General features: G+C 45.9%; 1 protein-coding gene across 1 annotated transcript in view; it reads right to left on the bottom strand.

Annotated features, from left to right (window-relative positions):
- Positions 1–20,747, bottom strand: part of Ice1 (interactor of little elongation complex ELL subunit 1) — a 46,212-nt gene that overhangs the window by 12,176 nt on the left and 13,289 nt on the right. Inside the window, exons 8-15 of the mRNA XM_051151061.1 lie at positions 19,501–19,583; positions 19,251–19,290; positions 19,112–19,168; positions 14,171–14,257; positions 12,261–12,664; positions 5,811–10,505; positions 4,719–4,887; positions 2,128–2,288 (exon numbers count right to left, since the gene is read on the bottom strand). Coding sequence (XP_051007018.1) covers positions 2,128–2,288; positions 4,719–4,887; positions 5,811–10,505; positions 12,261–12,664; positions 14,171–14,257; positions 19,112–19,168; positions 19,251–19,290; positions 19,501–19,583 — 5,696 coding nt within the window. The remainder of the gene's footprint in view (positions 1–2,127; positions 2,289–4,718; positions 4,888–5,810; positions 10,506–12,260; positions 12,665–14,170; positions 14,258–19,111; positions 19,169–19,250; positions 19,291–19,500; positions 19,584–20,747) is intronic.

Here is a 20,747-nt window from a genome sequence, read left to right on the forward strand (position 1 = left end):
CCTGGGGCAAACACAGGCTCAGATCAACACAGAGGAAAGCCTGGGCTTGGGAATCTGCACAAGCTACTGACAAAGTCTCAGGTTTCCCCAAGGGTACTTTTTCTTGGAGAAGTTGGTAACTTTGCAATCTGCTAGAATTCCCAGTCTAGGTTGGGGTCAAGATTAAAGTTATCTGGTATCAGCATAAAGAATTAAAATGTCTAGACGACACATTCCATTAGGAAAACAAACACTTGATGCAGGTCATACAGCACATTCTCAACCTGACTAACGGGAAGACCCTACTTTCAGAGCTGCAGCTGCAGTTTGTAGTGCTTCTGAAGTATGTATCATTTATGACCACTTTAAATGTGGATAACTAAATAACTGAAGTTTATAAAGACTGCTCGTTTAGGAGATATGATCTGTTGTATATGCACTAACATAAAACTAATCAATGGTCAAAGTACAGCCACACCTACTTTTTAACTATTATTCAATTTATGAATGGAACAAGAATTATAAAACTAAACAAAATTTAAATTTGTCTAACTTTAAATCTTAAAACCAGTGGTACCTTGGTACCAAGTCATCATTTCTCCACACAGACATGCTTTGCGGGTTTTATATACTCCATGGAATGAATGTGGAGACAGCCTGGCCACAGCAGACCAGAGGGACCCCGCAGGGTACTGTGGTAGTCCGGAGTGCACAGCTCAGACTCAGAGCATTACAGCTTCAGAACAGGAACATTCAGTGTAAATCTCACACAAGTATTTCAAACTTGGAAAAAAAAAAAAAAACCCAAAACCTCCAAATATCAAACATCTCCACTCAAAAGCCTTTTGTATAAGGGAAGCTACCTCAGCATTAGGGCAGCAGGGACGGGTGTGGCTCTCAGGACATGCCCAGCAAGTGATGTACCATTCTCACTCTCAGGACCAGACCAAAGGACCTAATAGAGTCCATGGCACCATCCTACAATCTATGTACACATACTTCTGTGTGCCTGTGTGTTTTTTTCGTTTTGACACAGGTCTATGTAGCCTGGCTGCCCTGGGGCTGCTATGTGGACCAGACTGTCCTTAAACTTAGATTCACCTGCCTCTGAGCACTGGGATTAAGGGTGTGCACCATCAGGCCCAACCAAGGCTATGTCTTGATAGCTTGCCAACAAGGTGGTTACAGGCTTGTGTTCCTTTCTTTCTCATAATATAAAGCCAAATACAGATTAGCTCAAAGAATACTTTAAAAGGAAAGCACAACAGTACACATATAAACTATATGTGTATATAAACCATAAAAACTCTATAATTTTTCTAAGTCATTTAAATACTACATACTCATAACAGCCAGAAAAGAGCAAAATAAAAAAAGCCCATACCAACTGCAGCATCTGTTGGCATGATTTACTATTAACTAGATTCTCACTAGATGAGATATATGACTAAGCAAGTGTCAATCTGAGTATTACTTTAATAAACCCATGATTGAAGAAAAAAGACAGTAAAAGGTAAAAGTAAAAAGAGCAAAACATTTAGAACATGATCAAGTCCCATCAACCTGAAAGATATAGACTATCAGGTTCGGAGAAAGTCCAAACAGGAGGAAACTGAGGCTAGCAGCTTTTCACCTAAGCACCTTTTCCAAAAATCAATAAACTTACAGTCCCTTTCTCCATGAATTGCAGACCAGTAGATTTCATCAGTCGTAAATTAGCATATCAAACAAACTTCATACATTTTGGAGGGCTGCAACTCTTCGTGGAATGTCATGGATACTTATTGAATCAAATGCATAAACTTAGGCTAATATATTGTAAAGGATCTACTGTGAAGAATATCTCTAAAATGTCTGAGAACAAGCTGGTCAGGTGGCTCAGTAGGTAAGGGCACATGCCATCAAGCCTGATGAACTAAGCCTGATTAGACAGAGGGAGGAAAGAATAGACAAGAAGGTTGTTCTCTGACATTCACTCTTATAGTGAGCGCATATGCACGGTCAGGCACACCAACATAAATAAATACATGGATAAATATCATTTTTTAGAAAGGTTGAAGAACTAAGATAAAAGGAAATACAACACAAAGTAAGACCTATATTCATCTTACAAGCACTGCAGGAAAGAAATAAAAAAATCAAGTGTACCTTTTCCCAACTCAGGAAAGCTCTCAAGCAGTTCAGAACCTCCCCTCTGGCACGCTGTCTGGCAACCAGCTGCATTGCTTGACTAATGGCTGACTGGGAGAGAAATACTTCACGCCACATGTTTGCAATGAACAGAGTCAACTTCTCAGATTCTGGAAAATCTGTAAGACAGACAGGGATGAAAAGGCCTTTATAGCTGTCTCACCTAGGCGACTGCTCTAAAACAAGACATGATTTCACTTCACAGGGGCCTATAAGGCAACCTCAGCTGACAGAGCTGTGAGCGCATGGCCAGCAGGGCTCTGGTCTTCAGTGTTTCAAAAAATGTTCTTTCTCCATCTTTGCTGCTGTTTTTGGTTGTCTTATTTTGAGACAGGTCTCATTCTGTAGCCCAGACTGGCCTCAAAGCAGTGGCAATCCTCCCTCCACAATCTCCCAAGCCCTGGTGTTACAAGTGAGTGATTAGATCTGGCTTGGCAGACTGTTAGATTTTAAACTTTGTATAAAACCAGAAAACACAGTAAGAAAAGGTGCTATTAAAGGGATCCATCAAAGGAGAGAAAGTTAAAACATCTTGCCTCCAAATTTTTTTTAGTCTCAGATTTTCTCATTTGATGCACAGTATTACAAGACAACTCAATTACTTCCCACACAGCCATTAACCATTTGTTGAGTGACTGGATTGTACTTTGTAAAGTGGATGATTGGGTAGTCTGAGGGAGGACTCCAGGCCGCTTTCCCTGTCAAGTGAAAAATATAGAGCAGACTAGGAGTGGGCATGTGGAAGAGCTATGGCAGGAGGCAGGTGTCAGAAGAACAGGTGCATACAGCAGCACATCAAAAGAGTCCATCCAGGCTATCCCCTGACCTACTCACTCTTCTAATCGCAGTAATGGTGGACGCAGGAGAACAAGACAGTTTTAAGCAAGTATGGCTTCATGACAAGCTGGGAAACTGGTTTTGTTTGTAATTTTAAGATTTCATTACATACTAAGAAGTTCCACTCCTAGGTACATATCCAACAGAAATAGAGACATCCTTACACAGACTTGAAAACAGATATTTATGATGTCTTACTTCATAACGGCCTATAGTTGGAAACAAGTGATTGGACAGGACAGCAATCGTTGTCTGTTGAATAACTGAATACAACATGGTTGTGGAAAGCAACAGGCTACTCATGCATGGACAGATCTCAGAAGTCAAGTTGAGTATGTCTGAAAGGGAGAGTAAATAGCATGCTAAAACTATAATACCTATTGGATTTGTAGCGACAGCAAACAGATGTGGGGTTCTCCACCTGAGAAGAGGTGCTCACTAAGAGTTAAGTTATTGTTTGTCAAGTTTATTTTAAAAGAGAAAAGCCCGAGAGTAGAAGAATCTGTAACAAAATAATTACATGTAAAAAAACCCCCAAAAACCAAAAAAAAAACAAAACAAAAACCAAAACAAAATACTGTTCCATGTTAGAAACTTTGTTCTAAAACGTTTGTCCTAGTCTTCTGATGCCTGTCTACTGTCACAGCTCTTCCACATGCCCCCTCCTAGGTCTGGTCTCTATACTTCACTTGACAGGGAAAGCAGCGGAGTCATGCCCAGACTATTAAATCCACCTTTGGAAGTACAGTCCAGTTACTGAACAAATGGTTAACAGCTGTGAACAGTGCATTTTTCTGGGGTAGGACAGAATTTGAGGGTGCAAATAAAGTGACTGTGTTCTACAAAGGGAAAGAAAGTGCCACAGGACAACAGGAACATCTGAGACAGGAAATGGCTAAGGACATCTGCGAAGCCATGGAGTGAACACCTACAGACAAACACCTGTAAGAAGAAAGCCTGCAGTCTGAGTGAACCCATGACTGAATAAGAGCAAGAAATGCATGGGATGTGGCTGAAGCACACTCCATTCCTCTGCTGCCTGCCTCTGTGTTCCGGTGTCCTATGGGCCTATGGTCCTCAGCCTTTCACAGTCACACAGCATGCTTCCCATGATGGGTTATTGAACAAATCAGTGAGCAGAAACAATGTGGGCACACTAACATGGATGTCCTGGAGCAGCACTATGCTGTGTTCTATGAATCCTGGTGGTTTGCTGCCACAAACCATCCTGATTTGGACCCACAGTTGAGACTGAGGAAGTTTCAGTAAAAGGGGAAGTTAAACGAAACAGCCCCGCTCCTCTACCACCTTTTCATTATTGATACATCTTTTCAGAAGGCTACAAAATCCATCTCACAGTTACTGCCAGAGGCACAGCAAGATGGAGTGTCAGTGTAAAAGGATTCCCATATTTTGCAACACAGCTATAAAATAAATATATAGTGGGCAACAAGAGACAATCTATTCAGGTGTAAGTACATGTATCAATGTAAGTAAATTATATTGAAACTAGTATAATTAGAGCCACTTAAGCTTTCTGATAGATCAAACTTTTTTTTTTTGAGACAGGATCTCTAGACCATCCTAGCCTCAAACTTGGAGATTAAAAACATTACTTTGAAAGATATAACCAGCTGAAGAAGACAGAAGCAAGTGTAAGGTGAAAGTGCAACAGCAGGTGTTCAATATAATGTGCTGTAACCTGCACACACCTTCCTTCAGGAGGCTGTAACAGAACAAGCGAGCTCTTTCCAAGTCTCCAAGTTGCCGACAAATACCCACATACACTCTGCACAGGGCATGGATGTAACTGTGGTCCAGAGATGTCTTCTGAACCTTTAGCTCTGAGAGAATAGAGCGAAGTAAGTATTCTCCTAAGTGCTAGATTGGGGAAAGAAAAACAAAAGAGAATTATGGTTAGTGATAGAAGAACAATCCTAATTAGCTATCTATCAGACAAAGAAAACTTACAGAGCACCAGAGGGGCTACAGTAACTGCTAACACTTGCCGAGCATGGTAGCCATGGGTCTCGGCAGAGGTAAGAGAACTCACTTTGACTGACCTATTGAGATCAGTCACACTATAGATACCATGCGTGTCAATAAATACACCTACTTGCCTGAGACGGCATGGTCACCACTCTGTAATTTGTGTTTTTGCTAAGAACCCATTGTGTGCAAGCATGTGTGTGCACATTAAGCTCAGGCTAATCTATCCCCATTTCTATTTATTCTATTGTGTAGAGTGGGTGCTATATTCCTTCCCCTGAGAGAGAACCGTATCACTGAAAATTTGACAACTCATCACATGGAAGATAGTCTCTCAAAGACACTTGGGCCTCTAGGCTTTCAGAAAGGTAGCAATCAAGAACAACACATGTATTCACTCCATGAGGATGTGACAGTGGCCACTGAAGATGATCCAGCAGGCACTGGAGTCACCTAGCAAGGAGCTGGGGCTGCTTGGCACACAGATATGAAGTCCTCAGGAGCTACACAGCTAGTCTGCACAATGCTCTGACACTGCACGAACCACCATCCAACATGTGACGGCAATGTGGCATGTTGAATGAAACATAGTTCAAGCTTGAAATGCCATCATCATCCAGAAATGGGCAATATTTGTTTTGACAGATTTTCCTCTATAGAGTTTTATGTGGCAAGCCTCCACTATCTTCCTGTATTTCTAGTCTACAGGGTAGATATAAACACGTTTCAGTGTTAAGAGGTTATCTTCAGTGTCACTTGCACTAGCCAGTACACTCATGCTTAATATACCCAGAGAGAGAGAGGCTGCCACGTACCTTGTTTGTTGTGCTAAATTCATAAACCACTTCTTTCTCTTGATCTCTCATGACAGGCTTTTTGGAGATATTTCCCACATACACATGACTACGAATGACAGGAAGCAGGTCAAAGGAGGACTCGGCTATCTTCTTCAGAGCCCGGGCTATGGCTATGTTATATGACTCTGCCATTCCCCTTGGGTTTACACGCAGCTGAGATGCTGGACCGCAGGCTGGGATATCAGCTTGCTCTTCCTCAGCTGGGACACTTTCAGCTGGTGGGAGTCCTTCTTGGGGGGCCTCAGGGATGCCCTCTGCTGTAAGCTCGCTGGTGTCTGGCTCTGGGGACTCATTGTCCAGGCGCAGCCTTTTAGCACTCCTCAGTGTGGATGCTGCTAGGGTTCTTTTCCCACCTGCATCCTGCTCCAATTCCAAGTCTGGAGACTTACCTTGGCTACTGTCACCACCAGAACTGCCCCCCGTTAGGACAAAAGCAGTTGATGTTGAGGTGATAGCTTTGAGTCCTAGGAGAGCACTGACACGCCCTGGCAACACCTTTCCATCCACAGAAGAGCCTCGGGACAGCTGCATGTTCCCTTTGAGGAGGCTGAGGGTCCGGGCCCTGGCAGACAACTCTGGGTACATGGTGTCAAGGATTTTAACAGAGCTCTCCTGTGACCCACTCACAGCAGCATGGCCTGGTGCACAGGATGGGAGTCGGCCAGGCACGGGAAGTGCGTGCTTTGGTGTAGCAGCACAGAACTGCAAAGGAGAGGACATTATCCTTCCACTGGCTACTGCAGTGGAAGGGGATGGAGAGGGATCCAGAGGGGAGGCCTGCTGGAGTTCTTCGGGCCATGGAGACAATACAGGAAGGGCTGGCACCTCACACAAGGGGGAACCATGGCCAGCAGGTGAAGATTGTGAGGATGGACTAGGACTTGGTATCAGAGGAGATCGTGACCGTGATGTCCTTGGAGGTGTGGCTATTAGTGGAGGGAGCAAGGGAGGCAGTGGAGGCCCCACTTCTTGCCGGATCTTGCTCAGAGTATCAGGAGAACAGTTGGTGAGGGTGGATGTATCTGCACCTGCCATGGTGGGCTGAGCTTCGCTCCTTGGCACTTTTGGATTTGTTCTTTCCCCTGATGCTGGCTGAGGGACTCCATTTAGATGCACTTCCTCTCTGCTGAGTCCTGGTGGCTTTGCTAGCTTGCTTGACTGGTCTTTGTTGGAAATCTTTGATCGACTCTTATTTTTACCAACTGGCTCTAATTTCCAGTTACAATATGTGTGATCAGATGCAACTTTTTCAGTCTCAAGCATCTGGTCATACATCTGGGAACGAATCCAGATGCTTGGTTTCACGGGCCTGTTCCGAAGACGACTCTTATCAAAATTGGCACTCTGACCACTGCTGCAAATATCCTCCTGAGCATCAGAGAGAGCACCACCACACAGAGGCTCTTGAGGTAGAGGGCCAGCAGGACTAGCTGCAGGGGACTTCTCCACAGAACCATCGTCCAGATCTTCCTGACCCTGGGCAGGAGCATCATCCTCAAGAGCATCACACAGAATGACTTGCTCCAGGCCAGGGGAGAGGGCAAGGCCACTGATGATCGTCCAGTTGTCCCCCTTTTCGATCACGAGGTCTTCATCATTATTTATAAGTACATTTATAACTTCGGAAGTCACTGCAGAGATCTGATAGTGAAATGCTGTCTCTGCCACACAGTCCGAGCCCTGCTCTGTCCTTGGTGGGGCTGGAGAGTCAGAGCTCAGGGCCAACAGCTCCCCAGGTTCTATCGGTCCCTCTTCCCCAGTACTGGGACACCCCCCAGAATTGGTCTCATCCTCAGATCTGCTCTGAATGTGCTCAGGGTCAGACGGGCTGCTTCGTGGGGAGCTGCCTCCAGCATCCACAGTTGCTGGTTCTGGCAGCTGAGCAGTGTGGGACATGGGGCTGGGTGTTTCCTCAGGCAGAGTGCTTTCTGTCAGATCTTCATCTGCCTGGCCATGATCCATATTTACAAGCAATACATGCTCGGTATCCTTCCCTCCACAGGCCCCAGAGTTAGTGTCGAGATTTTCCCTGGTCTTGGTGAGAACATCAGATGGCATTTCCTGAGGACACTGAACACGTTGGTGTGAATCCCTGACATTACAGTTGTCTCTGTCTGACTCATTGGAGGCCCTCAGTAGCTCTTCTTCGCGGAACCTCTTCTCACATTTCCTTCTGGAGACCTTGCTTTGCTTTAACACTTTGCTCACTTCTTCACTTAGGGTTCCTTTACTAGAACTTTCTGAAACAGAAGCCCTTGAACTACAGTCCCTTACCTGACAACTTTCAAGAAACATTACCACCTCTGATGTAGACCGCTTGTCTAGGTAAAGAAAGGTGCTCAAGTTGCATTCCTGTAGCGCTGAGGTCAGGGCTCCTACATCTGAGGCGCGCCCTGCCTCACCCGCCACAGCCTCCGGGTCTCCCAAATGTCTCTGCAAGTCTCTTGATGCATCCTGCTGTCTGTGCCCCATCACAGCTTCAGCCTCATGCTCGCCCTCACTGCAACTAATGGCCTCATCCTCTACCTCAGTGTCCTCCTCTCCCTGCTCTCTGACGCCCGTGTAGCAGTAGAAAACCCCAGGGAGACTGCTTTGGGAAGTCCCTGGGGTCTCCTCATCTACACTGCCAAGGACTGAAGGACAAACAGGGCCTGTGGGTGCACGAGTTCTAAGACCCCTGCTTGGCACTGTGGGGGGTGCACTGGCATTCCGAGAAGCACTAGGAGAATTTCTTGCAACTACAGGGGCCTCACTGTTTGGCTGGTGATGGGCTCCACGGCGCATATGTTTAGCAGGACAGCCTCTGGATGTCACCCTAGATGGAAGGAGCTCCCTAGCCTCCAGCCTGCTGGCACCTGACTGTGTGGTTTGGGGAGACTTCCTGGGCCTCTGCAGCAAGGGCTCATTCCTGACACACAGGCTCTGGAAGAGATTGTCTTCAGAGGAGAAAGGTAATTTATAATCTGTAGAACAACGAAAATTCTCTGCCTGCAAGGAACTACTTGGAGAATCACAATTCGTTTTTCGCCAAGACACAGGAACTTCTGGAGAAGGACTTTCTTCATCAGTGACCCCCTCAAGGCCTTGTGTTGTGGGGTTCCCGTCTCTAGCACACTCTGCTACCGATGACGCAGGACTTCTTTCCTCGCCATCATCTGTAGCTGGGCTTGGTGTGTTCCCACGTGGCTGCCAGTGCTCCAGGCTGCAACTCTGCATCATCTTGGGCCTTGCCTGCTTCGTTATGACGGACACTTGGTTTGGCAACAAAGCAGCAGCTGCCTTGAGTTCCGGAAGGAGGATACTTTTTCCAAGAGGTCCACGCATGGCTGCCAGTCTGCTGTTCTGTGGGGCTGGTGCTACCTTCTCTGGCTGTAGCCTGGCCCTTTGTTGTTCTGAGGTAGCTCTGAGTCTGCCCACATTACCTCGCCTTAGGACATGACTGCGGTGCCACGAGGTGCTGTCGGTAGGGGCAGGGCTCCTTTTGGCGGAGCCAGCCTGAGACTGTACTAATGATGTCCAGTCTGACTTAGGCAGTGTGAGCATAGGACCTCGGCCTTTACCCTGCCCACTTCCCGGCTTCTGAAATATTGACTGGGGAAGAGAGCATGCTTTTGCTGTGCTTTTTGAAGCCCTGAACGGTTCCAGGTGCCTGCTCTTCCAATCACTAAAGGTAGATGTTCCTAATTTTGACTTGGGACACAAAGCAGGCAAGCTGTTTTCTGGGTCATTTTCATTTAGAAAACGTGCTGCTGGCTCAGACTGCAGAAGAAATGTATTTAGAGTTCTCATTGGTGACTTTTGTTCTGATCGCTGCTGGTCCCTGCAGGTAACTTCTGCTGAAGAACTCACACTGACAGTGCCTAGCCATGAAGCCTGGTGGTTACTGCAGACAGACACAGGTATCGAGGTAGCAGAGGAAGAGGAGGGAAGACTGGCTGAACGGCCGCGCCGTGCTGCGAGTGTTTGCGCGCCTGACTCTAGAGTGCACTCCTGAACATCTCTTTTCTCTCTCTGAAAATGGCCAGAACCTGTCACATGGTGCAACTTGGAAGCAAATTCATCAGAGAGTGTCCATTCAGAAAATTCTGACTGGGGTGTGAACAGTGCTTTTGATGACAGGGTTTTTCCTTCAGATTCCATGAGTTCACTGAACGTCCTCTTGCCAAGGGGAGAATAACAAATATCTGATTCCGCAGTTCCAGCTTCCTTCTTCCGTGCTGGGCCTCTAGACGCCACCTCTGCGCACAGTCTCCTATTATGCTTAAGCAGCCCTTTCCCAACTTGCACAGACTTATCCATCTCCCTGACTTCCGCCTTTCTTTCTGCCTCTTGTACAAACTCTCCTCTGTCCCTCACGAATTTAGATGGTGCTATCCAGTGCCTTCCCCAAGCTGGAGATGGTGGGGCTGGTGGTTCTCCCAGTTCTGCTCTGCCAGGATCAAATCCAACACGTGTCAGTTTGTTTGCAGCTTGGGCAGCTTCCGGTGACCTGGGCTTCTCCACACATGTATCACTCCTTCTAATTTTTTCAAGCAAGCCAAGATAACCCCGTGACTCTGCTGTATAAGATTCTGAAGCCAACTCCACAGAGCTTCTAAGAGGGGCAGAGCTGCTGTCGTCGCTAGAATCCATGAACTCGCCAAAGGAGGATTCCTTAAAGTGACACAAAGCACAAAGTCACCATCAGCATAAAAATAACACACTCAAGAGCGGCCGCTTCCTGCAGACACTCTCATAATCATACCGTCTGAGCGCCAGTCTACGCAACACCCAGGCTATGTATGCTCTCACGCATTCCTAGTTCTGGGCTCTGTTCAAGAAGAGGCTTGATGCTGAGGTTTATGGTGCTCTGGCTCCTCCATCACTCTCTGCTTCCCCTCTTGTTGGACTCGTGCCCAGGCTAGCCTCTGAGCCATGTTATTACTCTGGGGACTGCACAGATCCTGACACACACACCCTCACCCTCCTTACTAAGCTGTCTCCTTCTCCACCATGTTCTCCAGCCCTAACTAGTGGCTCCCCTCTGGATTAACTGCCTCTCTTATCTCATCAAAGCCTGCCTTTCCTAAGCACAATAATGGATGGGTGAATGCAAGTGCTGGAACACAACTATCCTAGTATAAAAAAGTTAGGCAGCCTCTCTTCTGGCTTTCCTCACATTTCCACCACCTGTCTTTCTTCCCTGCCTCTGTCTTCACTTATTTCCTACAGCTGCCCAGGGTTCTGGTTGGCTCCCCATCTCTTTCAATATTCCTACTGAATGCCACCACAGCTACATGGCTCTACTCAAACAATGTCCTGTCCATCTCCAAGGTATCATGTGTGTTCATTTTAGATGAGCCAGTGTGTGGTAAGAAGTCAGTAGGAACATCAACATATTCATACAATTCCTAAGCCGGCCTCTAACACATTTTAAATTAGCTGTTTTGCAACTATTTTGACTCCATCTCCCCTAAAGACCACAGTGAAAATGTTATCGAGCACCAGTCCTCAAGACATTTTTAAGCTAGACCAGCCTCTGTGTCCCCAGTGGCGCGACCTGTGTCCAGATATTAAGAACTAGTCCTGATAAGTGTTCCTGCTTCTAAACTGTTGCTCCTATTCACACTGTGGCTAGACACAAACTTTCTTATGAAAACCTGTCACAGCCTTTGCCTTTAGCCTAGGATTTCCCACCTCCCTAGTAATGTCTGAGTTCCTCAGGGAGACTCCTTCCAGAAACAGCCCACATCACTTCCCCAAGCCACGTCTACCTTGCGTCACACATCGCTGTAAAGCGGGTTCTCTCCTGAAACTACCTGCTCTTCACAGCTTTCTTTTGCAGCCTCTCCTGGGCAGAGCCCTGTCCTCTCAGGCAGTGCCCCACAGTCCTGCAAAGTTCTATCAGAGCAGAGGAGCTCCATGCCTGGCCCTACATTCACATAGCAGCCCGGCACTGTATGAACCATCACCTCTGAAGCCACATTACCCGACTAGGTGTCTGAAGAGAACTGCATCCTGAGGGAGCAAACAGTATGGAAAGATATGCCAAGGCTGGGGTGCTCCTGAGTGTAGGTCAGGGATGGGAGACATTGAGATTTTTCTATCTTTGGAAACAGGCCATGTCTGCCAGAGTAGGCCTCATTCCCTCCACATTTATCATGTTCTAGCAATAAAGACAAATGCCATCTTCCCACAAAAAAAGTATAATTAAAGATAAAAACAATGCAACCATAATACAGGGTGAAGAAAATCACGCCGCGTATGTTGACCCATATGGCCCTGGTTCAGCCTTTTATACTCTTATCTTACTTCATAGTTAAACTGGCTAAAATGAACAGTTTTGCCTGACTACACTAATTCCTTTGAAACACCTTAGACAAAGAACAAACAATCCACATGGAATTAAAAGTCAGAAAGCCAACTCACAGGTGCCAGGGAGGAAGGTAAAGAGCCCAGGTGTGGCGATGTCATCGGAGGAGGAGAGGGCACTGGAGACAGAAGAGGAGGGGGAAGTTTGAAGAAGTCAATTGCAGCTTGAAGATCCTCATCAGGACAGTGTTCACCGTTATAGACGTTGGTCCTGTTGTCATCACCAGGCCTCTGCACCGAGACTGCAGAAGGCTGCTCCTCATGAAGCAAATGCTCAGTGCTGGGGCTTGCTCCACCAGGCGGCTCTTCTTCTGCACTTTCAGAGGAAGTAAAGTCACCCTCCATCTCCATGGACAGCTTGGTGAAGAAAGATGGCATGTCTGCAGTCCTGCCAGGGCTGCCTTGCCCTTGGAACAGCTCATCTTCCCCAGAGGCTCTGGTGTTTCCTTTGGCAGGTTTTTCTGAGCAGGGGAGATACAGGCATCACATATTTAATAGTGCCAAGAAACTTATAAATTACATCCTGATAACAGTCAAATTACTAGCACAATTAACTTGAAATAAGTAAACAGCTTTCAGAAGGTTACCAACCAGCTTCTAGAGTTACTGTGTAGACTGGGACAAGGATGTGGATAGAGACTGGTCCACTGAGGCACCAGGGGCAGTTTGCAGCACAGCAGCAGAGACAGAGGCCTTCCTGCCTTTCCACACACTGGGAGACACTTTTTCTTCAACAACAGTCTCATGCACCTTGTACAGAATGCCTATGGATAGCTTTGACATTGGCTGGTTTCAGGTTGTTTTTCAGAACGATAAAACTGTCTGCCTCGGGTTGTGGGCAGAGACCTATTTCTCTGCCCTACTAGCTCCCTCAAATACTGCTAGCATAGTGTGTCAAATGGGCAACTATACAATTTTGTGGAGGGGGGGCCTTGAGTTTCATGAACTTCTGTTAATATGTGTCTCACAGCATCATAGCATTCACCAAGTTATACATGAATCAGCCCTATCAAGAGACGTGGGATGGTGCCAGTGGTACAGAGACTCAAAGCAAGACTGGGACAGAGAAGAGACCTAAGCAGGACAAGCATGGATGAAGCACACAGGAGCTGCTCTGCAGTAGTTTCCAGTAAGTACAAGATTACAATACACTGGAAAGGAGCACGCTACACTGACACAAGAAACAGACAGCAGAGTCAACAGAGGACAGGGAAGCACTGGCTGCCATGCACTGGGAAGCAGCAGAGGACAGGGAAGCACAGGCTGCCATGCACTGGGAAGCAGTAGAGGATAGGGAAACACGGGTTGCCATGCACTGGGAAGCAGCAGAGGACAGGGAAGCACAGGCTGCCATGCACTGGGAAGCAGGAGAGGTTCACTGAAACAGACCAGAGAATCAGAAGCAGAGAGGGCCAGCCTTCCCTATGCAAGAACTCCAAAAACTAAATGCATAAGGAATTAATTTTTAAAATAAAATAAAAAGGTTCTTCACTGGTAAAATTGGAAACAAAGGAGATCTACTCTGGATGTGAGCCTCAGTGGGCCACAGCGTAACATGCATACTGTTATGAGTTCCCAGTGCAGTGTCCTGAGCAGAAATGGAGTCTAGGACTATAGGTGGGAAAATATGCAATTCCCATGAGCCCCACAGTTCGTTAATAGGATTGGGTAAGGATTCTGAAGAACTTTCTCACTGTTTAATGATTCTTGTGTAAAAATAAAAGCAACCTAAAAGAAACTATTTTGTAGTACAGTAAGACTGTTTGGTCTCCCACATACAGCTGCCAAGTGTGCCTCAGTTTCCCTCCAAGTGTTCTGGCTAGAGCTGCCACCATAGGTTGGCTGTATTTGACAGACTGGACCCACACCGCTTCATACCGTCCAAGTGCCCACTCAGCTGCCCACTGGAGGCACCATTGCAGCCTGTGGCACATGCATGCGTAAGGAGCCTCTGTGGTGTCCCTCACCTGGGATGCGCCTGCTGCTCTCTCCGGACAGTCTGTGTGCAGTGTTCACACAGAGCCACAGCTCTTTCAAGAGAACTTTTACCTTCCCTGTAAACAGCAAAGTACCAAGATCAGTTACAGCCCTGTGGAGCAGACTTCTGCAGCTAAGAAGTGGCATCTGAAGCTCCCACTGCAGCCACTGAGCATAACTCAGTTAACTGTTAACAAGTCACATGATGCTTTTGCTAAAAACTGAAGGCTCGACATAGGTTTGTCTGCTCTTTTTTCTTTCTTCTAGATCAGTGGTTATCAACCTTCATAATGCTGTGACCTTTAATACAGTTTGCTCATGTTGTAGTGACCACCAACCATAAAGTTATTTTTTATTGTTACTTCATAACTGTAATTATTTAATGTAAATATCTATATTTTCCAGTGGTCTTAGGCAACCTGCATGAAAAGGTCATTCAGTCTCCAAAGGAGTCTTGACACATGAGAACCACTGTTTTAGGGAAGGACTCAGAAAATCCAGTCTGTTTGTTATTAAAGGTATTAAGGGCTTTACTCTATTCACGGGCCAGCAAGTTACCGTGTGCCTTCATACCAGACTGTATAAGATAGGTACAACAGTAGCAGAGCATCCCTCAGCTACATCTATCCTTCAGCAGAGCCACCAGAAACCATGCAGCAAGCAGCCAGAGAACTGATAGGCTGTAAACATCAATGGCCATGAGGGGGAGGGGTGGAAACAATGTCTTCTGATGCCTGCAGAGGGCGCCCACGCAGCAGGGAGGAGTACACACTTTCACTGCTGCTGAAGCACTGACCCATACTGAAAGACCAAGGGGAAGTGTGTGCCAGAGGCCTGATGAAAATCACAGGAACACTGTAGTATCAGGGCTAAAGTTTCTTTCTATAACTCATTAAATGCACACATTTCAAAACCCCATCAAGGCAAAATATAGTCATGAAATACAAACATACAGAGCTTGAGGTGAAGCATGGGTTAAAACAAAAGTCCATACTCATTATATTTCAATGTGAAATAATTTTGAGGCCAAATCGAAGTTCTCTAATAGTGTCCTTAAGCCTAAGTTTCTAAAGCAAGCTTTATTGAAATGGATAACACTTGTAACCCAGATCAAGAGAATATTAGACAGATCAATCTTTTATAATCTCCAGGAACCAACCATGGATTTTAATATAGTGCAGTTGTATTAAAGATACTATAGCCTATAACCCCCAAGATGAAGTCCACGGATGGGAACACAGGACAAGCGTGGCTGACATATTACAGGTAAATCTGTACAGATACCCCCCGCCTGTCCTATTCCAGGCTGATACTGTTATCACCGTCAGGGCCTGAGCTCCAGCCCAATGGCTGAGAAGCTTACCCGAATTAGGGTTTAGTCTACCCCAGAGCCTGCTTCCAAACACTGTAATCTCCTTTGCTTAAATGACCTGGCCACAATCCCGCTTAGGACATAGACCGAAAGCAGCACACAAGGAACATTAAAGACAAGGGAAAAAGTTACTTTTTCACCCTCCTGGAGGACAGTCACAATGCATGGAGCACACAGGCCTTCTCATGAATGTCCCCAAGGCTAGCCCTTCCCAACAAGCAAAGTTCTCAGAACAGCACTGACGTAGCTGTGATGCAGCTATGTTTAAGCCCTGAACAGTTTCTTCTTATCCTACAGTCTAGCGTCCTCACAGCTGTTGCTGTGTCACGCTGCATCAAGGGCATCTTCTGTAGTCATGGTGTGTATGGCCAGAGCAAGGCCTGGCTCAACTTCCTCTAAAGGAGCTTACTGCTGACAGCTGCTCCTCCTGAGAAACTTGCCCTGTTCAATACCGCTGAACTGAAACAACACTGGATATATAGATGTTGAGGGATGCCTGACTTTTTTATGCCCCACCCTTGTTATCCCAGAAAGAGTTTCGGTCTTTCTCCAGATACGTGGTGGTTCGTCTGTTGTTTGAGAAAGGGCAGCTGCCTTATCTTCTCCATACTGTAGGGTCTCGTAATACGCAACCCAGCAGCAGCAGCACACTATCTGCTCTGGCCCTTTCCAAGTGTACTTCTGAACATTCCGTGGCCAGAAACAATGAGCTCCCGAGAGTGCCCTGTCACCTACTTTGCACACCTGAGTATGACACTGGAAACAGAAACTGCAGTGTGTAGAGCCTGCACAGGCACAGGCTTTCCTGTTCTTAATCACATTTACAGTGGGTTTCTGTTTCCACAGCCAGCACCATAATCCAGCACCAGATCCAAAGGCCCAATCACTGTAGCCACCACGTTTTCTGTTTTTGACTTAAGGGAGGAGATACTTTTTAATCAGTGTCACCTGTACACGTTTCGTTGTTATCAGCCAACCTTTATCAAGTTCTGAAAACATCCTCGAGAACCCTGGGCGTGGGATTTGCAGAGCCCACCCCAGAGCCTGCTTCCAACACTGCCGTTCTTGTGTAGCTGCTTCTTTAGCCTCTTACAACACCGTCTTTCAAAGACGCACATGGAAGCTTTCCCTTGAGCATGGGCCATTTCCTCAGGAATCCTGGGTGGTTTGTCTGGCATGGTTCCAAGTGCTTGGGTACACAGCAGCAATACTGTCTAACAGACAGTAATCTACCCCAGCATTTGAACTCTTTCATCTGCATGCAGGGTTTTGAAGTCTGGATCACTGCTTCCACATGGGCACTGCTGAGCCTATCCTAAGTCAGCCCCATACAGTCACTATTCTGTTAAACTTCATCTGAGGCATGTGTCCCACTAGCTTGTGAGAGGTGTGCTCTGCCCTGGTGGTATTAACACCTGCTTGCGCGCAAGCACGCGCGCGCGCACACACACACACACACACACACACACACACACACACACACACACACACACACACACACACACACTGTACTTTCTGCTCAGGGATTTTCCTTTTCTTCCTTGTCAATATTCCTTCCAAGCTCTATTCACCCCTCTGAAACCTTCAGGCAGATGAGTGCTGAGACTTCTGGCTTCTTTTTCCAGGGAATTGCTTCTCTGCCATCTTTGACGCTGTTCCTTTATAATACATTCTCAGAGACCCCACACTTCATGTCCAAGGGCAGGAAATCAACCTATTAGTCAGCCAACATTTCATCTAGGTAGCTGGTGTTTTAGCTTCTCAAGGTCCCTACACCTCATGTGACGCCAATGGCCCATGAGCATGTTCCTGAACATGCATTCACTTTTCTCTATAGACACTAAACATCTAAAACAGAGGTCCTCAACCTTCCTGGTATTGCACCTTTAATACAGTTCTTCATGTTGTGGTGACTCCAACCATAAAGCTATTTTTGTTGCTATTTCATAAGTGTGATTCTGCTACTGTTGTAAATTGTAATGTAAACATGTGTGTTTCCCAATGGTCTTAGGCAACCCCTGACCCCTGTGAAAAGGTCATTGTCAAAGAAGCTACTTCTATTTTTGAAGACAGTGTATCACTAGCCAATTGGCTTCTGACTTGAGATGCTGACATTCCAAGGGCTGAATTTCAGACACCAGCAGGTTCAGGTACATAGCTTTGTTTCAACTTAAAGTAAGTCTTTTTTTCACTGGAATTTAGTAGGAGCAGAAGTGGCCCGGGGAAGCCTTTTTTGTAAAAGAAATTCAATTCAACCCTCTTCAGTGGCAAACATGTCAATTACTTCCTAAAGCCAAGCATTAATGAGGAAAACCACTAAGGGAGCAGTTCAGAATTAAGAAGTCAATGCATCAATAGACAATATTCCTGTCCTCATCAACAAGGAAGATAAAAAATACAACATAAAATTATATGGGAAAATAACAAGTTCTTTGAGACTTAAGACACTTTTAAAAGCTAGGATGTGATGACAAAAACCATGAGAGGAGGCATGGGGTCCTTTTCAGCAGAAAAGGTGGCAACCAGACTTCTCCTACAGAAGGGAGGACAATTATATTCAATGGTGGACAACTGGCTAGGAAGGTGAGCTAGTCAGCTGGCTAGGAAGGTGAGCTAGTCAGACCTCAGCAAGGCCGGCTAAGACCCCACTTTCCACACCAGGTAGGAGAGGGCACTCAAACTCAAGAACGCCACAGACCAGCCTCCTCAGCACCATCAGCTAAACCCAAGACCAGGAAAAACAAAGGAAATTATTGAGAACTGTACACTTGGGTTTCACTTCTCATTTATACTTTGACAAAAGCCCAGTCTTTGTAAGACTAAAATACCTTCATCTGCTACTGTAGCATTTTAATTTTATCTAAAAAAATAAAAATAAAAACAAGAAAACAAACAAACAAAAAACAAACAAACCAACCAACCACTTCCAAGATGTAAGAACATAAATTCAAAGTCCTATCTCCATTTTTAAAACAGACCAGAAAGAGGAGGCAAGCAGCCAAGGGCCAAACAATTCACTGAGTATGTGGATGCAATGTCCTAGCCAGCTCACCTACAGCCAGGCCTGCTCCTGGCTACTGCAGAGGCATGCACTCCACGTCTCTCCTGCTGTGTTCTGAAACCAGCAGTGCATGGCTTCTCATGTATGGTTTCCTCATACATAGCTATCCCCAGAAAACACTGCAGAACCATGGCTACAGTTGCCTGCCTGACTTACACTGCTAAGGCACCCAGGAAGCTTAATGAATTAATCTGATTGGCTATAATCTAGACAGATCGGCTATAATCTATCTTGACTTGCTGAAAAGTGTGAGACTTGTATAAATATGCTTCCTTTCCCAAACAATACTTTCTTCTACTCTTCCATATATTTTGTAAGAAAATAGTTGGCTTTATGCACATGTATAAGAAACATGTGTATATTCTAACCTAACAACCATCCAAAATAACAAAGTCTTTACAATGCCATATTTTTACAGTTAGGGTAGAGTGAGAGGCACATAAGCCTCAACTACAATGAGCCATTCACAAAGCCAAGCACATTAACCAGTGTACTCACTTTTATCTATGCTTCCGTGAGAGTCACTTGAGATCTGTGTTCCAATGTGTCTCAACTCTAAAAACATACGGAGAAGGGTTTGAAATAAACACTGCACGTGAAAACTGACTCTCCACATAAACATTAACTCAAAACTCACCCTTTTCATTTGTCTGTTTGGAAATTTCATCAAGCCTTTCCTGTAGGGGGTGGGGAAGAAACACCAAGAGTGCTTATGCTGTACCAAAGCAGACACTAGGGCAAAGGTCAGACAGTGACTACAGCCACACCTTGGATGCCACAGAGACCTTGAGTCATGAATGTAAAGTGTGTGCATCTTTTACCCAGTACCTGTGTCCACAGAAGCCCCAGTCAGGGATGTAAAGTGTGTGCATCATTTTACCCAGTACCTGTGTCTTCTTAAACTCCTTTTCAAGTATTTTCTTTTCATTTCTCAATTGCTTGAAGTCCTGAGTTTGCTTGACAGCAGCCTCTATGTTTAACAGGTACAGCAAAGCAACAGAAAGAGTGGTGGGTTAGTGGCCCAATCAGATACAGTCCAGTGCAAGCTTTGCTCCATGTCAGACAGAGTGCCCACTCATGAAGCTACTCAACTGACTAAGGCTGTGAGGATCCTTTCCCCAGCAGGCACAGCAACTCCAAACCCTTCCAAGCAACCCTGCAGCCGGCCAGAGACAGTGTGCAGAGCTTTAGACTGAGCAAATCATTCATTCCTTTTTGATTCAAAAGTATCACACAACGCACACACCAGTAAGAATCTAACCAGAATTGATATCACAAAAACATGTAAATGCACCACTGCAAAGGGAAGTGAAGTCCTATAGACACCAATAACAGTTCTTTTCTTTTTGAGTTTGACTGTCCCCAACACTTTTAGGGTGTCCTACCGATTTCTAGGGAGTTACTTTTGGTTCCTTGAAAATAAAGGCCACATTTGGCTTCACAGAAGGACTGCTCTCAAGGTTACACACACCCTCTCGGGCACTCCCCTCATCTCCACATGGAAGACAGGATGGGCTGAGAGCACAGTCATGCACCTACTGCCTGTCAGTGTTCAGGAGATGGATATTACCCAAACATCTGTAGAGTTGATATCTGAACTGAGGATGAGAGGAACTTCATCCACTCTTGTTCTAAATGACCTTTTGCAACTATATTTGAGCTCTTACGTCCACACCTTACACAGAAATACCTCATTCTGAGTAGAACACAACTGCTGTGCTGCTGGGAGTCCATGTAAGCAGACACTGAGGACCAGGTGGGGCACTTCACAGAATTCTCTGTATGTGTGCCAGAACTATCTACATTCAGCAGTTCCTTGAAATCAACTTGGCACGGCCAGAGTCTTATGAGAGAAGGGAACATCAATTGAGAAAATGCCTCCATAAGATCAAGCTGCAGGCAAGCCTGTAGGTCATTTCTTAGTTAGTGACTGACAGGGGGCATCCCTGGGCTGGAGATGCTGCGTTCCTATAAGAAACCAGGCTGAGCAAGCTATAAGAAGCCAGACAGTAAGTAGCACTCACGGCCTCTGCATCAACTCCTGCCTCCAGGCTCCTGCCCTGAGTGAGTTCCTGCCTTGGCTTCCCACAATGGATTGTGCTGTACAAGCCAAATAAACCCTTTGTCCGCAAGA

This window comes from Acomys russatus, chromosome 9 (genome assembly GCF_903995435.1).
Source record: "Acomys russatus chromosome 9, mAcoRus1.1, whole genome shotgun sequence".
Taxonomy (NCBI): domain Eukaryota; kingdom Metazoa; phylum Chordata; class Mammalia; order Rodentia; family Muridae; genus Acomys; species Acomys russatus.